This window comes from Vidua chalybeata (assembly GCF_026979565.1).
Source record: "Vidua chalybeata isolate OUT-0048 chromosome 37 unlocalized genomic scaffold, bVidCha1 merged haplotype SUPER_37_unloc_3, whole genome shotgun sequence".
Classification (NCBI taxonomy): Eukaryota; Metazoa; Chordata; class Aves; order Passeriformes; family Viduidae; genus Vidua; species Vidua chalybeata.
In genome coordinates, this window is record NW_026530305.1 from 1 (window position 1) to 18,024 (window position 18,024).

Sequence of the window (18,024 nt, forward strand, 5' to 3'; positions counted from 1 at the left end):
AAACATGGAGTTATTAGCCCCAAAAATGGAGTCATTAGCCCCAAATTAATTATTAGTGATTAATTAGTAATGATTAATTGGGAAAAAACGGCGAAAAAACGGCGAAAATCGGTGAAAAAACGGCGAAAATCGGTGAAAAACCGGCAAAAAACGGCGAAAATCGGCCAAAAAATGGAGTTATTAGCCACAAAAATGGAATTATTAGCCCCAAATTAATTATTAGTGATTAATTAGTAATGATTAATTGGGAAAAACTGTGAAAAACGGCGAAAATCGGTGAAAAAACGGCGAAAATCGGTGAAAAAATGGCAGAAAACGGTGAAAAAATGGAGTTATTAGCCCCAAAATAATTATTAGTGATTAATTAATAATGATTAATTGGGAAAAAACAGTGAAAAACGGCGAAAATCGCTGAAAAAACGGCGAAAATCGGTGAAAAAACGGTGAAAAAAATGGCGAAAAAATGGCGAAAATCGGTGAAAAAATGGAGTTATTAGCCCCAAAATAATTATTAGTGATTAATTAATAATGATTAATTGGGAAAAATTGTCAAAGTCGGTGAAAAAATGGTGAAAAAAGGCAAAAATCGGTGAAAAAATGGAGTTATTAGACACAAAAATGGGGTTATTAGCTCCAAATTAATTATTAGTTATTAATTAAATGATTATTAGTTATTAATTAATAATGATTAATTGGGAAAATAGTGAAAATCTGTGAAAAAAACGATGAAAAAACGGCCAAAATCGGCCAAAAAATGGAGTTATTAGCCCCAAAAATGAAGTTATTAGCTCCGAATAAATTATTAGTTATTAATTAAATAATTATTAGTTATTAATTAATATTGATTAATTGAGAAAATTTGTGAAAATCGGCCAAAAAATTTGAATTATTAGCCCCAAAAATGGCGTTATTAGCCCCCAAAAATTAAGATTAATAATTAATTAATAGCCCTAATAACCCCTTATTAGCGTCAAAATAATTATTAGTTCTTAATTAATAATAATTAATGAGAAAACAGCTGCTAAAATCAGTGGGAAAATGGAATTATTAGCCCCCAAAATTAAGATTAATAATTAATTAATAGCCCTAATAACTGGTTATTAGCCCCCAAAATTAGCGCTAATAATTAATTAATTACCCTAATCAGCAGAAATGGTGAGAAAATAAAGTTATTAGTGCAAAAATTGTTATTAAGCGCTAATAATGGACTAATTAACGCTAATAATAATTAGCAATAGCTAATAATGAACTAATAATCGCTAATAATCGCTAAGAAATCGCTAATTACTGCTAATAGTGCTAATAAATCAGTAATTAGCAGTAATAAATCATTAATAATCACGAATAAATCACTAATAATTAAAACATAGCACTAATTAGCCGCAATTAATCATTAATTACCAGTAATAAATTACTAATAATCGCTAATAATTGCTAATAATAAACTAATAATCATTAATTAATAATTAATAATTAATAATGATTAATTACCGGGGGGCAGCAGGCTGAGCACCAGTCTGGGATAGGCCAGTGCTAATTATCACTAATAATCGCTAATAATCGCTAATAATCACTAATAATTGTTGATAAAACACTAATAATCATTAATTAATAATTAATAATTGATAATTAATAATTAATAATTAATAATAATTACCGGGGGGCAGCAGGCTGAGCACCAGTCTGGGGTAGGCCACGTTGGAGCAGCCGAGGGCGGAGCCGCAGGCCCGGGAGCAGCCCTGGGGGTCAGCGCAGCCCACGACCTCTGCGGGACCAGTACAGACCAGTATAAACCAGTACGGACCAGTATAAACCAGTATGGACCAGTATAAACCAGTACGGACCAGTATGGACCAGTACGGACCAGTACGGACCAGTATGGACCAGTATAAAACAGTATAAACCAGTATGGACCAGTATGGACCAGTACAGACCAGTATGGACCAGTATAAACCAGTATGGACCAGTATGGAACCAGTATGGACCAGTACGGACCAGTATGGACCAGTATGGACCAGTATGGACCAGTATGGACCAGTATGGACCAGTATAAACCAGTACGGACCAGTATGGACCAGTATAAAACAGTATGGACCAGTATAAACCAGTACGGACCAGTATGGACCAGTATAAAACAGTATGGACCAGTATAAACCAGTACGGACCAGTATGGACCAGTATGGACCAGTATGGACCAGTATGGACCAGTATGGACCAGTATGGGCCAGTGTAAACCACTATAAACCAGTATAAACCAGTATGGACCAGTATGGACCAGTATAAACCAGTATGGACCAGTATAAACCAGTATGGACCAGTATGGACCAGTATGGACCAGTATGGACCTGTATGGACCAGTATGGACCAGTATGGACCAGTATAAACCAGTATGGACCAGTATGGACCAGTATAAACCAGTACAGACCAGTACGGACCAGTATGCACCAATGGCTGGCCATAAAGTGGTGCCATCTTGGTCGGCCATCTTAGATTTGGTGTGTGGCGGCCATTTTGGGTGGCCATCTTGTAAACGCCAAAGGGGGCGGCCATTTTGGGCGGCCATTTTGTTGGCTGCATTGGATAAGTCCCTTAAACTTGCTATAAACCAGTATAAACCAGTATAAACCAGTATAAACCAGTATAAATGAGGATGGACCAATGGCTGGCCACAGTGGGGAGCCATCTTAGTTTCATTCTGTGGCAGCCATTTTGGGTGGCCATCTTGTAAACTCCAATGGGGGCAGCCATATTGGATAAGTCCCTTAAACTTGATATAAACCAGTATAAACCAGTGTATACCAGTATAAACCAGTATACAACAATGGCTGGCCACAGTGGGGAGCCATCTTGGACAGCCATCTTAGATTCATTCCCTGCTGGCCATTTTGAGTGTCTATCTTGTACATGCCAAAGGGGGCGGCCATTTTGGGTGGCCATTTTGTTGGCTGTATTGGATAAGTCCCTTAAACTTGATACAACCCAGTATAAACCAGTATAAACCAGTATAAACCAGTATAAACCAGGATGGACCAATGGCTGGCCATTATGGGGTGGCCATCTTAGATTTGGTGTGCGGTGGCCATTTTGGGTGGCCATCTTGTAAATGCCAATGGAGGCAGCCATTTTGGACAGCCATATTGGTGGGAGCCATATTGGATAAATCCCTTAAACGAAGATCAAGCATTCTAAACCAGTATAAACCAGTAAAACCAGTATAAAGCAGCGAGGGTCTGACCCGGGAAGAGGACGCGGGCGGCCATGCCGGGCAGCACCATCAGGAACATGGGCAGAACCTTGAGGTAGCCGCAGACGACGCAGCCGGCGCGGACGTGCGTGAGGGAGCGGCCGGCGAGGCAGCGCTGCACGATCACCTGGGGGAGGGGCCAAGGTACGCACCAGTTAGAGACCAGTTAGAGACCAGTTAGAGACCAGTTACAGACTGGCAGGACCAGTTACAGACCAGTTACTGACCAGTTACACACCAGTTACTGACCAGTGCTCCCAGTTACTGACCAGTGCTCCCAGTTACTGACCAGTGCTCCCAGTCACTGACCAGTTACACACCAGTTACAGCCCAGTGCTCCCAGTTACTGACCAGTGCTCCCAGTTACTGACCAGTGCTCCCAGTTACAGACCAGTGCTCCCAGTTACAGCCCAGTGCTCCCAGTTACTGACCAGGGCTCCCAGTTACTGACCAGTTACACACCAGTTACAGCCCAGTGCTCCCAGTTACTGACCAGTGCTCCCAGTCACTGACCAGTGCTCCCAGTTACTGACCAGTTACACACCAGTTACTGACCAGTGCTCCCAGTTACAGCCCAGTGCTCCCCGTTACTGACCAGTGCTCCCAGTTACTGACCAGTGCTCCCAGTTACTGACCAGTGCTCCCAGTTACTGACCAGTGCTCCCAGTTACAGCCCAGTGCTCCCAGTTACTGACCAGTGCTCCCAGTTACAGCCCAATGCTCCCAGTTACAGCCCAGTGCTCCCAGTCACTGACCAGTGCTCCCAGTTACAGCCCAGTGCTCCCAGTCACTGACCAGTGCTCCCAGTTACAGCCCAGTGCTCCCAGTTACTGACCAGTGCTCCCAGTTACAGACCAGTGCTCCCAGTTACAGCCCAGTGCTCCCAGTTACTGACCAGTGCTCCCAGTTACTGACCAGTTACACACCAATTACAGCCCAGTGCTCCCAGTTACTGACCAGTGCTCCCAGTCACTGACCAGTGCTCCCAGTTACTGACCAGTTACACACCAGTTACTGACCAGTGCTCCCAGTTACAGCCCAGTGCTCCCCGTTACTGACCAGTGCTCCCAGTTACTGACCAGTGCTCCCAGTTACAGCCCAGTGCTCCCCGTTACTGACCAGTGCTCCCAGTTACTGACCAGTGCTCCCAGTTACAGCCCAGTGCTCCCCGTTACTGACCAGTGCTCCCAGTTACTGACCAGTGCTCCCAGTTACTGACCAGTGCTCCCAGTTACTGACCAGTGCTCCCAGTTACAGCCCAGTGCTCCCAGTTACTGACCAGTGCTCCCAGTCACTGACCAGTTCTCCCAGTCACTGACCAGTGCTCCCAGTCACTGACCAGTGCTCGCAGTCACTGACCAGTGCTCCCAGTCACTGACCAGTTACACACCAGTTACAGCCCAGTGCTCCCAGTTACTGACCAGTGCTCCCAGTTACTGACCAGTTACACACCAGTTACTGACCAGTGCTCCCAGTTACTGACCAGTTACAGCCCAGTGCTCCCAGTCACTGACCAGTTACATACCAGTTACTGACCAGTGCTCCCAGTTACTGACCAGTGCTCCCAGTCACTGACCAGTGCTCCCAGTTACTGACCAGTGCTCCCAGTTAAAGACCAGTGCTCCCAGTTACAGCCCAGTGCTCCCAGTTATTGACCAGTGCTCCCAGTTACTGACCAGTGCTCCCAGTTACTGACCAGTTACACACCAGTTACAGCCCAGTGCTCCCAGTTACAGCCCAGTGCTCCCAGTTACAGCCCAGTGCTCCCAGTCACTGACCAGTTACATACCAGTTACTGACCAGTGCTCCCAGTTACTGACCAGTGCTCCCAGTTACTGACCAGTGCTCCCAGTTACAGCCCAGTGCTCCCAGTTACTGACCAGTGCTCCCAGTTACTGACCAGTTACACACCAGTTACAGCCCAGTGCTCCCAGTTACAGCCCAGTGCTCCCAGTTACAGCCCAGTGCTCCCAGTCACTGACCAGTTACATACCAGTTACTGACCAGTGCTCCCAGTCACTGACCAGTGCTCCCAGTTACTGACCAGTGCTCCCAGTTACAGCCCAGTGCTCCCAGTTACTGACCAGTGCTCCCAGTTACAGCCCAATGCTCCCAGTTACTGACCAGTGCTCCCAGTTACAGACCAGTGCTCCCAGTTACTGACCAGTTACAGCCCAGTGCTCCCAGTTACAGCCCAGTGCTCCCAGTTACTGACCAGTTACACACCAGTTACTGACCACTGCTCCCAGTTACTGACCAGTTCTCCCAGTTACTGACCAGTGCTCCCAGTTACAGCCCAGTGCTCCCAGTTACTGACCAGTTACTGACCAGTGCTCCCAGTTACAGCCCAGTGCTCCCAGTTACTGACCAGTTACACACCAGTTACAGCCCAGTGCTCCCAGTTACTGACCAGCGCTCCCAGTTACTGACCAGTGCTCCCAGTTACAGCCCAGTGCTCCCAGTTACTGACCAGTGCTCCCTCCCAGTGCCCTCCCAGTCTATCCCAGTCCATCCCAGTGCCCTCCCAGTGCTCCCAGTCCCACCTGGTCGGTGCACCAGTACCAGGCCGAGATGATTCCCAGTCCCAGTACGAGGCCGGGCCAGGGCAGGTCCCCGGTACTGGGATCCCGCAGCAGGTGGAAGGCGTCGGGGCGGGGCCGCCCGCAGGGCCCCGAGGCGTTGGGGGGCAGGGCCAGGGGGTAACGCTCCAGCAGGCCCTGGTAGCCCCCCACGGCGCCCAGCGCTGCCGGAAACCAGTACAGACCAGTATGGACCAGTATAGACCGGTAGAACCAGTGCGAAGCGGTGAAAACCAGTATAAAGTGACATGGACCAGTATGGACCAGTATGGACCAGTATGGACCAGTATGGGAGGCAGGGGTGGGTTTGGAGAGTGGGTGGTGCCTTCTCCCAGTTTGTTCCCCATTAGGTCCAGGAACAGCATGGACCAGTATGAACCAGTATAAACCAGTATAAACCAGTATAAACCAGTATAAACCAGCAAGAACCAGTATAAAGTGACATAAACCAGTATGGACCAGTATGGGAGGTAGGTGCGGGTTTGGACAGTGGGTGGTGCTGCTCCCCAGGGTGTCCTCCATAAGGTTTGGGACCAGTATGAACCAGTATAAACCAGTAAAAAACCAGTATGAACCAATAAAAACCAGTACAGACCAGTATAAACCAGTACAGACCAGTACGGACCAGTATGCACCAATGGCTGGCCGTAATGTGGTGCCATCTTGGTCAGCCATCTTAGATTTGGTGTGTGGCGGCCATTTTGGGTTGCCATCTTGTAAATGCCAACGGGGGCGGCCATTTTGGGCAGCCATTTTGTTGGCTGCATTGGATAAGTCCCTTAAACTTGCTATAAACCAGTATAAACCAGTATAAACCAGTATAAACCAGTATAAACTAGGATAGACCAATGGCTGGCCATAATGGGGTGGCCATCTTAGATTTGGTGTGTGGCGGCCATTTTGGGTGGCCATCTTGTAAACGCCAAAGGGGGCGGCCATTTTGGGCGGCCATTTTGTTGGCTGTATTGGATAAGTCCCTTAAACTTGCTATAAACCAGTATAAACCAGTATAAACCAGTATAAACCAGTATCCCCACCGTAGCCGGCCAGCACGGAGGCGCCCGCGATGATGATGAGGGTCTGCAGCAGGTCCGCGAACATCAGCGCCGTCAGCCCGCCTGGCCACGCCCACCGTGTCAGGCCACGCCCGTACCAGGCCACACCCGGGTTAGGCCACGCCCAAACCCACCCAGACACAATTAAGCCACACCCACCACTCCAAACCAGGCCCAGACCCAGTTAGGCCACGCCTGCCATTCCAATGCCACGCCCATGGCCATTTAGGCCACGCCCACTTTCAACCCATTAATCCATTCCCAGTCCCTTCCCACCATAAACCAGTATAAACCAGTATAAACCAGTATAAACCAGTATAACCCGGTCCCAAACCAGTTCAAACCAGCCCCGAACCAGTATAAACCAGTACAAACCAGTATAAACCAGTCCCAAACCAGTCCAAACCAGTATAAACCAGTACAAACCAGTACAAAAAATCACCTCCAGCACCGATTCCTTCCCATTTTTAACCCTTTCATCCCCTCCCAGTCCCTCCCAGTCCCTCCCAGTTGATCCCAGTTCATTCCCAGTCCCTTCCCAGACCCTCCCAGCACAAACCAGTATAAACCAGTCCCAACCAGTATAAACCAGTAAAAACCAGTATAAAAAATCACCTCCAGCACCGATTTCTTCCCATTTTTAACCCTTTCATCCCCTCCCAGTCCCTCCCAGTTGATCCCAGTACATTCCCAGTCCCTTCCCAGACCCTCCCAGCACAAACCAGTATAAACCAGTATAAACCAGTACAAACCAGTACAAAAGTTCACATCCAATACCGATTCCTTCCCATTTTTAACCCTTTCATCCCGTCCCAGTCCCTCCCAGTATAAACCAGTCCCTCCCAGTATCGTCCCAGTTCATTCCCAGTTCATTCCCAGACCCTCCCAGCACAAACCAGTATAAACCAGTCCCAAACCAGTACAAACCAGTACAAACCAGTATAAAAAACCACCTCCAGCACCGATTTTCCCCCATTTTTAACCCTTTCATCCCCTCCCAGTCCCTCCCAGTTGATCCCAGTTCATTCCCAGTCCATTCCCAGTCCCTCCCGGCACAAACCAGTCCCTCCCAGTATAAACCAGTCCAAACCAGTACAGACCGGTGACGGTGTAGAGCGCGGTGACGGCCAGCAGCGCCCCCACGGAGCCGTACAGGTCCCAGCCCAGCGCCTCGCGGATGAACAGCGCCCCCGAGTACATGTCCACCTGCGGGCACTGGTTTGTACTGGGACAAACTGGGAGGGACTGGGAATGCACTGGGAGGGACTGGGATTAACTGGGAGGGGTCAGGAATGGACTGGGATATACTGGGATTAACTGGGATTAACTGGGAGGTACTGGGATAGACTGGGATTAACTGGGAGGGGCTGGGAATGCACTGGGAGGGGTCGGGAATGGACTGGGATATACTGGGATAAACTGGGAATTGACTGGAATTAACTGGGATTAACTGGGAGGGACTGGGAATGGACAGGGACAAATTGGGATTAACTGGGATAGACTGGGATTAACTGGGATGAACTGGGAGGGGATGGGAATGGACTGGGATATACTGGGATTAACTGGGAATTGACTGGTATTAACTGGGATTAACTGGGAGGGGCTGGGAGGAGCTGGGAATGCACTGGGAAGGGCTGGGATAGACTGGGATTAACTGGGATTAACTGGGAGGGGATGGGAATGGACTGGTCTTAACTGGGAATGGACTGGGAAGGAACTGGGATTAACTGGGATTAACTGGGAATGGACTGGGAGGGACTGGGAGGAACTGGGAGAGACTGGGATAGACTGGGATTAACTGGGAATGGACTGGGAGGGGCTGTGATTTACTGGGAGAGACTGGGATAGACTGGGATTAACTGGGAGGGACTGGGAGGGAACTGGGATTAACTGGGAGGGACTGGGATTAACTGGGAGGGGCTGGGATAGACTGGGATTAACTGGGAATGGACTGGGAGGGACTGGGATTAACTGGGAGGGACTGGGATTAACTGGGACAAACTGGGAGGGACTGGGAATGGACTGGGAGGGACTGGGAATGGACTGGGAGGGACTGGGATTAACTGGGAGGGTCTGGGATAGACGGATTAACTGGGAATGGACTGGAGGGACTGGGATTAACTGGGAGGGACTGGGAGGGAACTGGGATTAACTGGGAATGGACTGGGAGGGGCTGGGATTAACTGGGAGGGACTGGGAAGGAACTGGGAATTGACTGGGATTAACTGGGAATGGACAGGGATTAACTGGGATGAACTGGGAATGGACAGGGATTAACTGGGATTAACTGGGAGGGACTGGGATTGACTGGGATTAACTGGGAGGGACTGGGATTAACTGGGATTAACTGGGAGGGGCTGGGATAGACTGGGATTAACTGGGAATGGACTGGGAGGGAACTGGGATTAACTGGGATTAACTGGGAATGGACTGGGAGGGGCTGGGATTAACTGGGAGGGACTGGGAAGGAACTGGGAATTGACTGGGATTAACTGGGAATGGACAGAGATGAACTGGGATGAACTGGGAATGGACAGGGATTAACTGGGATTAACTGGGAGGGGATGGGAATGGACTGGGATTAACTGGGAATGGACTGGAATTAACTGGGATTAACTGGGAGGGACTGGGAGGGACTGATATTAACTGGGAGGGAACTGGGATTAACTGGGAGGGTCTGGGATAGACTAGGAAGGAACTGGGAATTGACTGGGATATACTGGGATTAACTGGGAGGGTCTGGGAGGGGCTGGGATTAACTGGGCATAGACAGGGATTAACTGGGAGGGACTGGGAAGGAACTGGGAATTGACTGGGATTAACTGGGAATGGACAGAGATGAACTGGGAGGGTCTGGGAGGGGCTGGGATTAACTGGGCATAGACAGGGATTAACTGGGAGGGACTGGGATTAACTGGGACAAACTGGGAGGGACTGGGAATGGACTGGGAGGGACTGGGATAGACTGGGATTAACGGGGATTAACTGGGACGAACTGGGAGGGACTGGGATTAACAGTCCATCCCAGTCCAAACCAGCCCAAACCAGTATAACCCAGTTCATTCCCAGTCCATCCCAGTTAATCCCAATCCCTCACAATCCCTCCCAGTCCAAACCAGTATAACCCAGTTCCATCCCACTCCCTCCCAGTATAACCCAGTTCTCTCCCAGTCCAAACCAGTTCCCTCCCAGTCCCCTCCCAGTACAAACCAGTATAACCCAGTTCCAGTTCCCTCCCAATCCCTCCCAGTCCCTCCCAGTCCCTCCCAGTTCCCTCCCAGTCCAAACCAGTCCAAACCAGTATAACCCAGTTGCTCCCAGTCCCTCCCAGTCCCTCCCTGTCCGTCCCAGTCCCTCCCAGTCCAAACCAGTATAACCCAGTTGCTCCCAGTCCCTCCCAGTCCCTCCCAGTTCCCTCCCAGTTCCTCCCAGTCCCTCCCAGTCCATCCCAGTCCCTCCCAGTTCCCTCCCAGTCCCTCCCAGTCCCTCCCAGTATAACCCAGTTCCCTCCCAGTTTATCCCAGTCCCTCCCAGTCCCTCCCAGTCCCCTCCCAATCCCTCCCAGTATAAACCAGTCCCTCCCAGTCCCTCCCAGTCCATCCCAGTCCCTCCCAGTATAACCCAGTTCACTCCCAATCCCCTCCCAGTTCATCCCAGTCCCTCCCAGTATAACCCAGTCCGTCCCAGTCCCTCCCAGTCCCTCCCAGTTCATTCCCAGTCCCTCCCAGTATAACCCAGTTCCCTCCCAGTCCCCTCCCAGTCCCTCCCAGTATAACCCAGTCCCTCCCAGTCCCTCCCAGTTTATCCCAGTCCCTCCCAGTCCCTCCCAGTATAACCCAGTTCCGTCCCAGTTCCCTCCCAGTCCCTCCCAGTCCATCCCAGTCCCCTCCCAGTCCCTCCCAGTATAACCCAGTCCCCTCCCAGTCCCTCCCAGTATAACCCAGTCCGTCCCAGTACCGAGATCTTGGTGCTGACGTAGAGCCCCAGGGACAGCAGGGCCAGGTAGAGCCGGATCCGCCCCCCCCCGAAGCGCCGGCCCAGGTACTCGGGCATGGTGCTCACCTGGACACGCCCACTCAGGCCACGCCCACTCCCACCCCGACACGCCCACCCCACCATAGACCACGCCCCTCTGTGTCACACCCAGTTAGGCCACGCCCGTTTCTGGTTAGGCCACGCCCGATCCCAAATAGGCCACGCCCAGTCTGCCTTGGGCCGCGCCCATTTGGACCCCGCCCCGTTTGACCACACCCATTTAGGCAACGCCCACATTCTGACCCATTTAAATGCCCCTAATTAGGCCACGCCCAATCTCAATTAGGCCACGCCCTTTTAGACCACACCTCTTTAGGCCCCACCCACGTCCACGCCCATTTTGCCACGCCCACTTAGGCCACGACCAATCCCAATCAGGCCACGCCCGTTTAGACCCCACCCCGATGGACCACACCCATTTAGGCCCCGCCCACATCTGAGCCCTCCCAATCCCCTCCCAGTCCCTCCCAGTATATCCCAGTACAAACCAGTACAAACCAGTACAAACCAGTTCCCTCCCAATCCCTCTCAGTCCCTCCCAGTACAAACCAGTACAAACCAGTACAAACCAGTATAACCCAGTTCCCCCGATCCCCTCCCAGTCGATCCCAGTCCATCCCAATCCCCTCCCAGTATAACCCAGTTCATTCCCAGTCCCTCCCAGTATAATCCAGTATAATCCAGTTCCCTCCCAGTTCCCCCCCAGTTCCCTCCCAGTTAATCCCAGTCCCTCCCAGTTCCCTCCCAGTTCCCTCCCAGTCCCTCCCAGTCCCTCCCAGTCCGTCCCAGTTTATCCCAGTCCCTCCCAGTTCCCTCCCAGTCCCTCCCAATCCCCTCCCAGTCCAAACCAGTTCCTTCCCAGTTCCCTCCCAGTATAATCCAGTATAATCCAGTTTCCTCCCAATCCCCTCCCAGTCCCCTCCCAGTTCCCTCCCAGTATAAACCAGTATAACCCAGTTCATTCCCAGTCCCTCCCAGTCCGTCCCAGTTTATCCCAGTCCATCCCAGTCCCCTCCCAGTCCATCCCAGTCCCTCCCAGTCCATCCCAGTCCCTCCCAGTCCATCCCAATCCGTCCCAGTTTATCCCAGTCCATCCCAGTCCCCTCCCAGTTCCCTCCCAATCCCCTCCCAGTCCATCCCAGTCCCTCCCAGTCCATCCCAGTCCCTCCCAGTATAAACCAGTATAACCCAGTTCATTCCCAGTCCCTCCCAGTATAATCCAGTTCCCTCCCAATCCCCTCCCAGTCCATCCCAGTCCCTCCCAGTCCATCCCAGTCCCTCCCAGTCCATTCCAGTCCCTCCCAGTATAAACCAGTATAACCCAGTTCATTCCCAGTCCCTCCCAGTATAATCCAGTTCCCTCCCAGTCCCTCCCAGTCCGTCCCAGTTCACCCCAGTCCGTGCCGGGCTCACCCCGGCTCTCAGGTAGATGGGCACGAACACCCAGCCCAGCAGCAGCACGATGAACATGCCCTGGGGGGAGGGGCGGGGCGTGTCGCGACAGGGGGCGGGGCCACTCGCGACAGGGGGCGGGGCCACTCGCGACAGGGGGTGGGGCCAAGGCAGGGGGCGCCGTTATGTCACGATATATCGCGGCATGTTCTATCGCAATATCCCCTGCCCTATCGCGATATCCCATTCCCTATCGCGATATCCCGTTCCCTATCGCGATATCCCATTCCCTATCGCGATATCCCATTCCCTATCGCGATATCCCCTCTCCTATCGCGATATCCCCTCTCCTATCGCGATACCCCGTTCCCTATCGCGATACCCCCTCTCCTATCGCGATACCCCATTCCCTATCGCGATACCCCATTCCCTATCGCGATACCCCGTTCCCTATCGCGATATCCCATTCCCTATCGCGATACTCCATTCCCTATCGCGATACCCCATTCCCTATCGCGATATCCCATTCCCTATCGCGATATCCCCTCTCCTATCGCGATATCCCGTTCCCTATCGCGATACCCCATTCCCTATCGCGATATCCCCTCTCCTATCGCGATATCCCCTCTCCTATCGCGATATCCCGTTCCCTATCGCGATATCCCGTTCCCTATCGCGATATCCCCTCTCCTATCGCGATATCCCCTCCCCTATCGCGATAGCGGCCCCTCACTCACGCTCCACTCGAAGCCGCCCACGGCGATGCCGCCGGCCGCGCCCGTCCCCGCCAGCCCCACAAAGTGCCCGGAGCCGATGTTGCTGGCAAAGAGCGACGCCCCCACCTGGGGGCACGGGAGAGTGACCATGAGTGACCACTGAGTGACCACTGAGTGACCCCTGAGTGACCACTGAGTGACCACTGAGTGACCACTGAGTGACCACTGACCACTGAGTGACCAGTGAGTGACCAGTGAGTGACCACTGACCACTGAGTGACCAGTGAGTGACCACTGAGTGACCAGTGAGTGACCAGTGAGTGACCACTGAGTGACCACTGACCAGTGAGTGACCAATGAGTGACCCCTGAGTGACCCTGAGTGACCAATGAGTGACCAATGAGTGACCAATGAGTGACCAATGAGTGACCCTGAGTGACCAGTGAGTGATCACTGAGTGACCACTGAGTGACCAATGAGTGACCAGTGAGTGACCCTGAGTGACCAATGAGTGACCCCTGAGTGACCCTGAGTAACCCCTGAGTGACCACTGAGTGACCAGTGAGTGACCAATGAGTGACCCCTGAGTGACCAATGAGTGACCAATGAGTGACCAATGAGTGACCCCTGAGTGACCCTGAGTAACCCCTGAGTGACCCTGACTGACCACTGACCAGTGACCAGTGAGTGACCAATGAGTGACCACTGAGTGACCCTGACTGACCCCTCCATTCCCAGTTCAAACCAGTTCAAACCAGTTTAAATCCAGCCCCGGTTATTCCCCATTTTTTAACCCTTTCATCCCCTCCCAGTCCCTCCCAGTATAAACCAGTCCAAACCAGTATAAACCAGTATAAACCAGTATAAACCAGTCCCTCCCAGTATAAACCAGTATAACCCAGTGTTAACCAGTCCAAACCAGTCCCTCCCAGTAGAAACCAGTACAAACCAGTCCAAACCAGTTTGGGCACTCACCGGGGCCCAGCTCATGCTGCGTCCGGCCAGGAAATACCCGGAGAGGCTCCGCCCACCGCGCCTGCGCAGGGACTGCGACCAGTAAGGACCAGTATAAACCAGTATAAACCAGTATAAACCAGTATAAACCAGTATAGACCAGTATGGACCAGTATAAACCAGTATGGACCAGTAAGAACCAGTATGGACCAGTATAAACCAGTATAAACCAGTATGGACCAGTATAAACCAGTATGGACCAGTATGGACCAGTATGGACCAGTATAAACCAGTATAAACCAGTATGGACCAGTATAAACCAGTATGGACCAGTATGGACCAGTACGGACCAGTATAAACCAGTATGGACCAGTATGGACCAGTACGGACCAGTATAAACCAGTATGGACCAGTACGGACCAGTACGGACCAGTATGGACCAGTATGAACCAGTATAAACCAGTACGGACCAGTATGGACCAGTACGGACCAGTATGGACCAGTATGAACCAGTATAAACCAGTACGGACCAGTATAAACCAGTATGGACCAGTATGGACCAGTATGGACCAGTATAAACCAGTATAAACCAGTATAAACCAGTATGGACCAGTATAAACCAGTATGGACCAGTATGGACCAGTACGGACCAGTATAAACCAGTATGGACCAGTATTGACCAGTACGGACCAGTATAAACCAGTATGGACCAGTACAGACCAGTACAGACCAGTATAAACCAGTAAGAACCAGTATGGACCAGTATGGACCAGTACGGACCCGTATAAACCAGTACGGACCAGTATGGACCAGTATAAACCAGTATAAACCAATATGGACCAGTATGGACCAGTACGGACCAGTATGGACCAGTATGGACCAGTATGGACCAGTATAAACCAGTATGGACCAGTATGGACCAGTATGGACCAGTATAAACCAGTATAAACCAGTATGGACCAGTATAAACCAGTATGGACCAGTATAAACCAGTAAGAACCAGTATGGACCAGTATGAACCACATTTTTCCGGTCATTTTCCGGGATTTTGGGATTTTTTTAAGTCGATATTTTGGGGTGAATTCCCGGGATTTTGGGGTTTCTAGGGCAGATTTTTTGGGGTGAATTTCCAGGATTTTTTGGGGTGAATTTCCAGGATTTTTTGGGGTGAATTTCCAGGGTTTTCGGGATTTTTAAAGTTGATTTTTTAGGGTGAATTTTTGGCTTGAATTTCCAGGATTTTGGGGTTTTTAGGGTGGATTTTTTTGGGGTAAATTCCCGGGATTTTGGGATTTTTTTGTGTGGATTTTTTGGGGTAAATTCCCGGGATTTTGGGATTTTTTTGTGTGGATTTTTTGGGGTGAATTCCCGGGATTTTGGGATTTTTAAAGTCAATATTTTGGGGTGAATTCCCTGGATTTTTGGGATTTTTTAGGTTGATTTTTTTGGGTGAATTTTCAGGGGTTTTGGGATTTCCAGGGTGAATTTTCGGGATTTTTAATTTGATTTTCAGGGGGATTTTTTGGGGTAAATTCCCGGGATTTTGGGATTTTTTTAAATCAATATTTTGGGGTGAATTTCCAGGATTTTGGGGGTGAATTTTCCGGATTTTTGGGGTGAATTTTCAGCATTTTTGGGATTTCCAGGGTGAATTTTCAGGATTTTTAAGTTGATTTTCAGGGAAATTTTTTTTGGGTTGATTTTCCGGGATTTTGGGATCTTTTTGTGGATTTTTCTGGGGTGAATTCCCGGGATTTTGGGATTTTTAGGTTGATTTTTTAGGGTGAATTTTCAGGATTTTGGGGTGAATTTCCAGGATTTTGGGTTTTTTTTACAGTGATTTTTTAAGGTGAATTTCCAGGATTTTGGGGTGAATTTTCAGGATTTTGGGGCGAATTTTCAGGATTTTGGGGTGAATTTCCAGGATTTTGGGTTTTTTTTAGGGTAATTTTTTAGGGTGAATTTTTATGGTGAATTTCCAGGATTTTGGGGGTGAATTTTCCGGATTTTTGGGTGAATTTTCCGGATTTTTAAGTTGATTTTCAGGGGGATTTTTTTGGGTTGATTTTCCAGGATTTTGGGATTTTTTAGGGTGATTTTTTTAGGGTTAATTCCCGGGATTTTGGGGTGAATTCCCGGGATTTGGGGGATTTTTTAGGTTGATCTTTTAGGGTGAATTTTTGGCTTGAATTTCCAGGATTTTGGGGTTTTTAGGGCGGATTTTTTGGGGTGAATTCCCGGGATTTTGGGATTTTTAAAATCAATATTTTGGGGTGAATTTCCAGGATTTTGGGGCGAATTTTCAGGATTTTGGGGTGAATTTTCAGGATTTTGGGTTTTTTTTAGGGTAATTTTTTAGGGTGAATTTTTATGGTGAATTTCCAGGATTTTGGGGGTGAATTTTCCGGATTTTTGGGTGAATTTTCAGGATTTTTAAGTTGATTTTCAGGGGGATTTTTTTGGGGGGGTTGATTTTCCGGGATTTTGGGAATTTTTTTGTCTAGATTTTTTGGGGTAAATTCGCGGGATTTTGGGATTTTTGAAGTCAATATTTCGGGGTGAATTTCCAGGATTTTGGGGTTTTTAGGGCGGATTTTTTGGGGTGAATTCCCGGGATTTTGGGATTTTTAAAATCAATATTTTGGGGTGAATTTCCAGGATTTTGGGGTGAATTTTCAGGATTTTGGGGTGAATTTCCAGGATTTTGGGTTTTTTTTAGGGTAATTTTTTAGGGTGAATTTTTATGGTGAATTTCCAGGATTTTGGGGGTGAATTTTCAGGATTTTTGGGTGAATTTTCGTGATTTTTAAGTTGATTTTCAGGGGGATTTTTTTTGGGGGGGTGGATTTTCCGGGATTTTGGGAATTTTTTTGTCTAGATTTTTTGGGGTAAATTCGCGGGATTTTGGGATTTTTGAAGTCAATATTTCGGGGTGAATTTCCAGGATTTTGGGGTTTTTAGGGCGGATTTTTTGGGGTGAATTCCCGGGATTTTGGGATTTTTAAAATCAATATTTTGGGGTGAATTTCCAGGATTTTGGGGCGAATTTTCAGGATTTTGGGGTGAATTTCCAGGATTTTGGGGGGTTTTTTTAGGGTAATTTTTTAGGGTGAATTTTTATGGTGAATTTCCAGGATTTTGGGGGTGAATTTTCCGGATTTTTGGGTGAATGTTCAGGATTTTTAAGTTGATTTTCAGGGGGATTTTTTTTTTTTTTGGGTTGATTTTCCGGGATTTTGGGAATTTTTTTTTTGGGGGGGGGGGGGGTTGGTGGGGAGGGGTCCTTACCCAGATCCCCACGGCCATGACGAGCAGGAAGTACCCCCCGATCACCCCCAGGTCCCAGGGCTCCGCTCCGGGCGCCGCCATCCCCTCCCCCCACCCCTCAATTCCCCTCCCCCACCCCCGGCCCGCGCCTAAATCCCCTCCCCGGAGCCCCGCCCCCAGAGCTAAGCCACGCCCACTAATCAAAATCCCCTCCCCCTTCCTTTAATCCCCTCCCCTACCCTCAAATCCCCTCCCCCACCCCCTCAATTCCCCTCCCCCACCATCAAAATTGCCTCAATTCCCCTCCCCCACCCTCAAATCCCCTCCCCCACCTTTAAATTCCCCTCCCCCACCCCTCAATTCCCCTCCCCCACCCCCGGCCCGCGCCTAAATCCCCTCCCCGGAGCCCCGCCCCCAGCGCTAAGCCACGCCCACTAATCAAAATCCCCTCCCCCTTCCTTTAATCCCCTCCCCCACCCTCAAAATCGCCTCAATTCCCCTCCCCCACCCTCAATTCCCCTCCCCCACCCCCTGCGCCCCTCCCCCACCCCTCAAACAGGACCCTCATTTCCCCTCCCCCACCCCTCAAATCCCCTCCCCCACCCTCAAAATCGCCTCAAGTCCCCTCCCCCACCCTCAGATCCCCTCCCCCATCCTCACTTCCCCTCCCCCACCTTTAAAATCCCCTCCCCCACCCCTCAAATCCCCTCCCCCCCCCTCAATTCCCCTCCCCCACCATCAAAATTGCCTTAATTTCCCTCCCCCACCTCTAAAGGCCCCTC

The 18,024-nt window shown here is 50.0% G+C and overlaps 1 protein-coding gene across 1 annotated transcript; it reads right to left on the reverse strand.

Annotated features, from left to right (window-relative positions):
- Nucleotides 1–1,657: 1,657 nt before the first annotated feature.
- LOC128782758 (sodium/glucose cotransporter 2-like) lies at nt 1,658–17,344 on the reverse strand (the record flags this gene model as incomplete). Its single annotated transcript, XM_053933228.1, has 10 exons — nt 17,264–17,344; nt 13,997–14,068; nt 13,043–13,147; nt 12,327–12,386; nt 10,836–10,940; nt 7,979–8,084; nt 6,861–6,941; nt 5,788–5,987; nt 3,236–3,371; nt 1,658–1,765 (listed from the first exon to the last, which is right to left on the reverse strand). Coding segments are annotated over exons 1-10 (1,054 nt in total), but the record flags the coding sequence as incomplete, so codon positions are not given.
- Nucleotides 17,345–18,024: the final 680 nt, after the last annotated feature.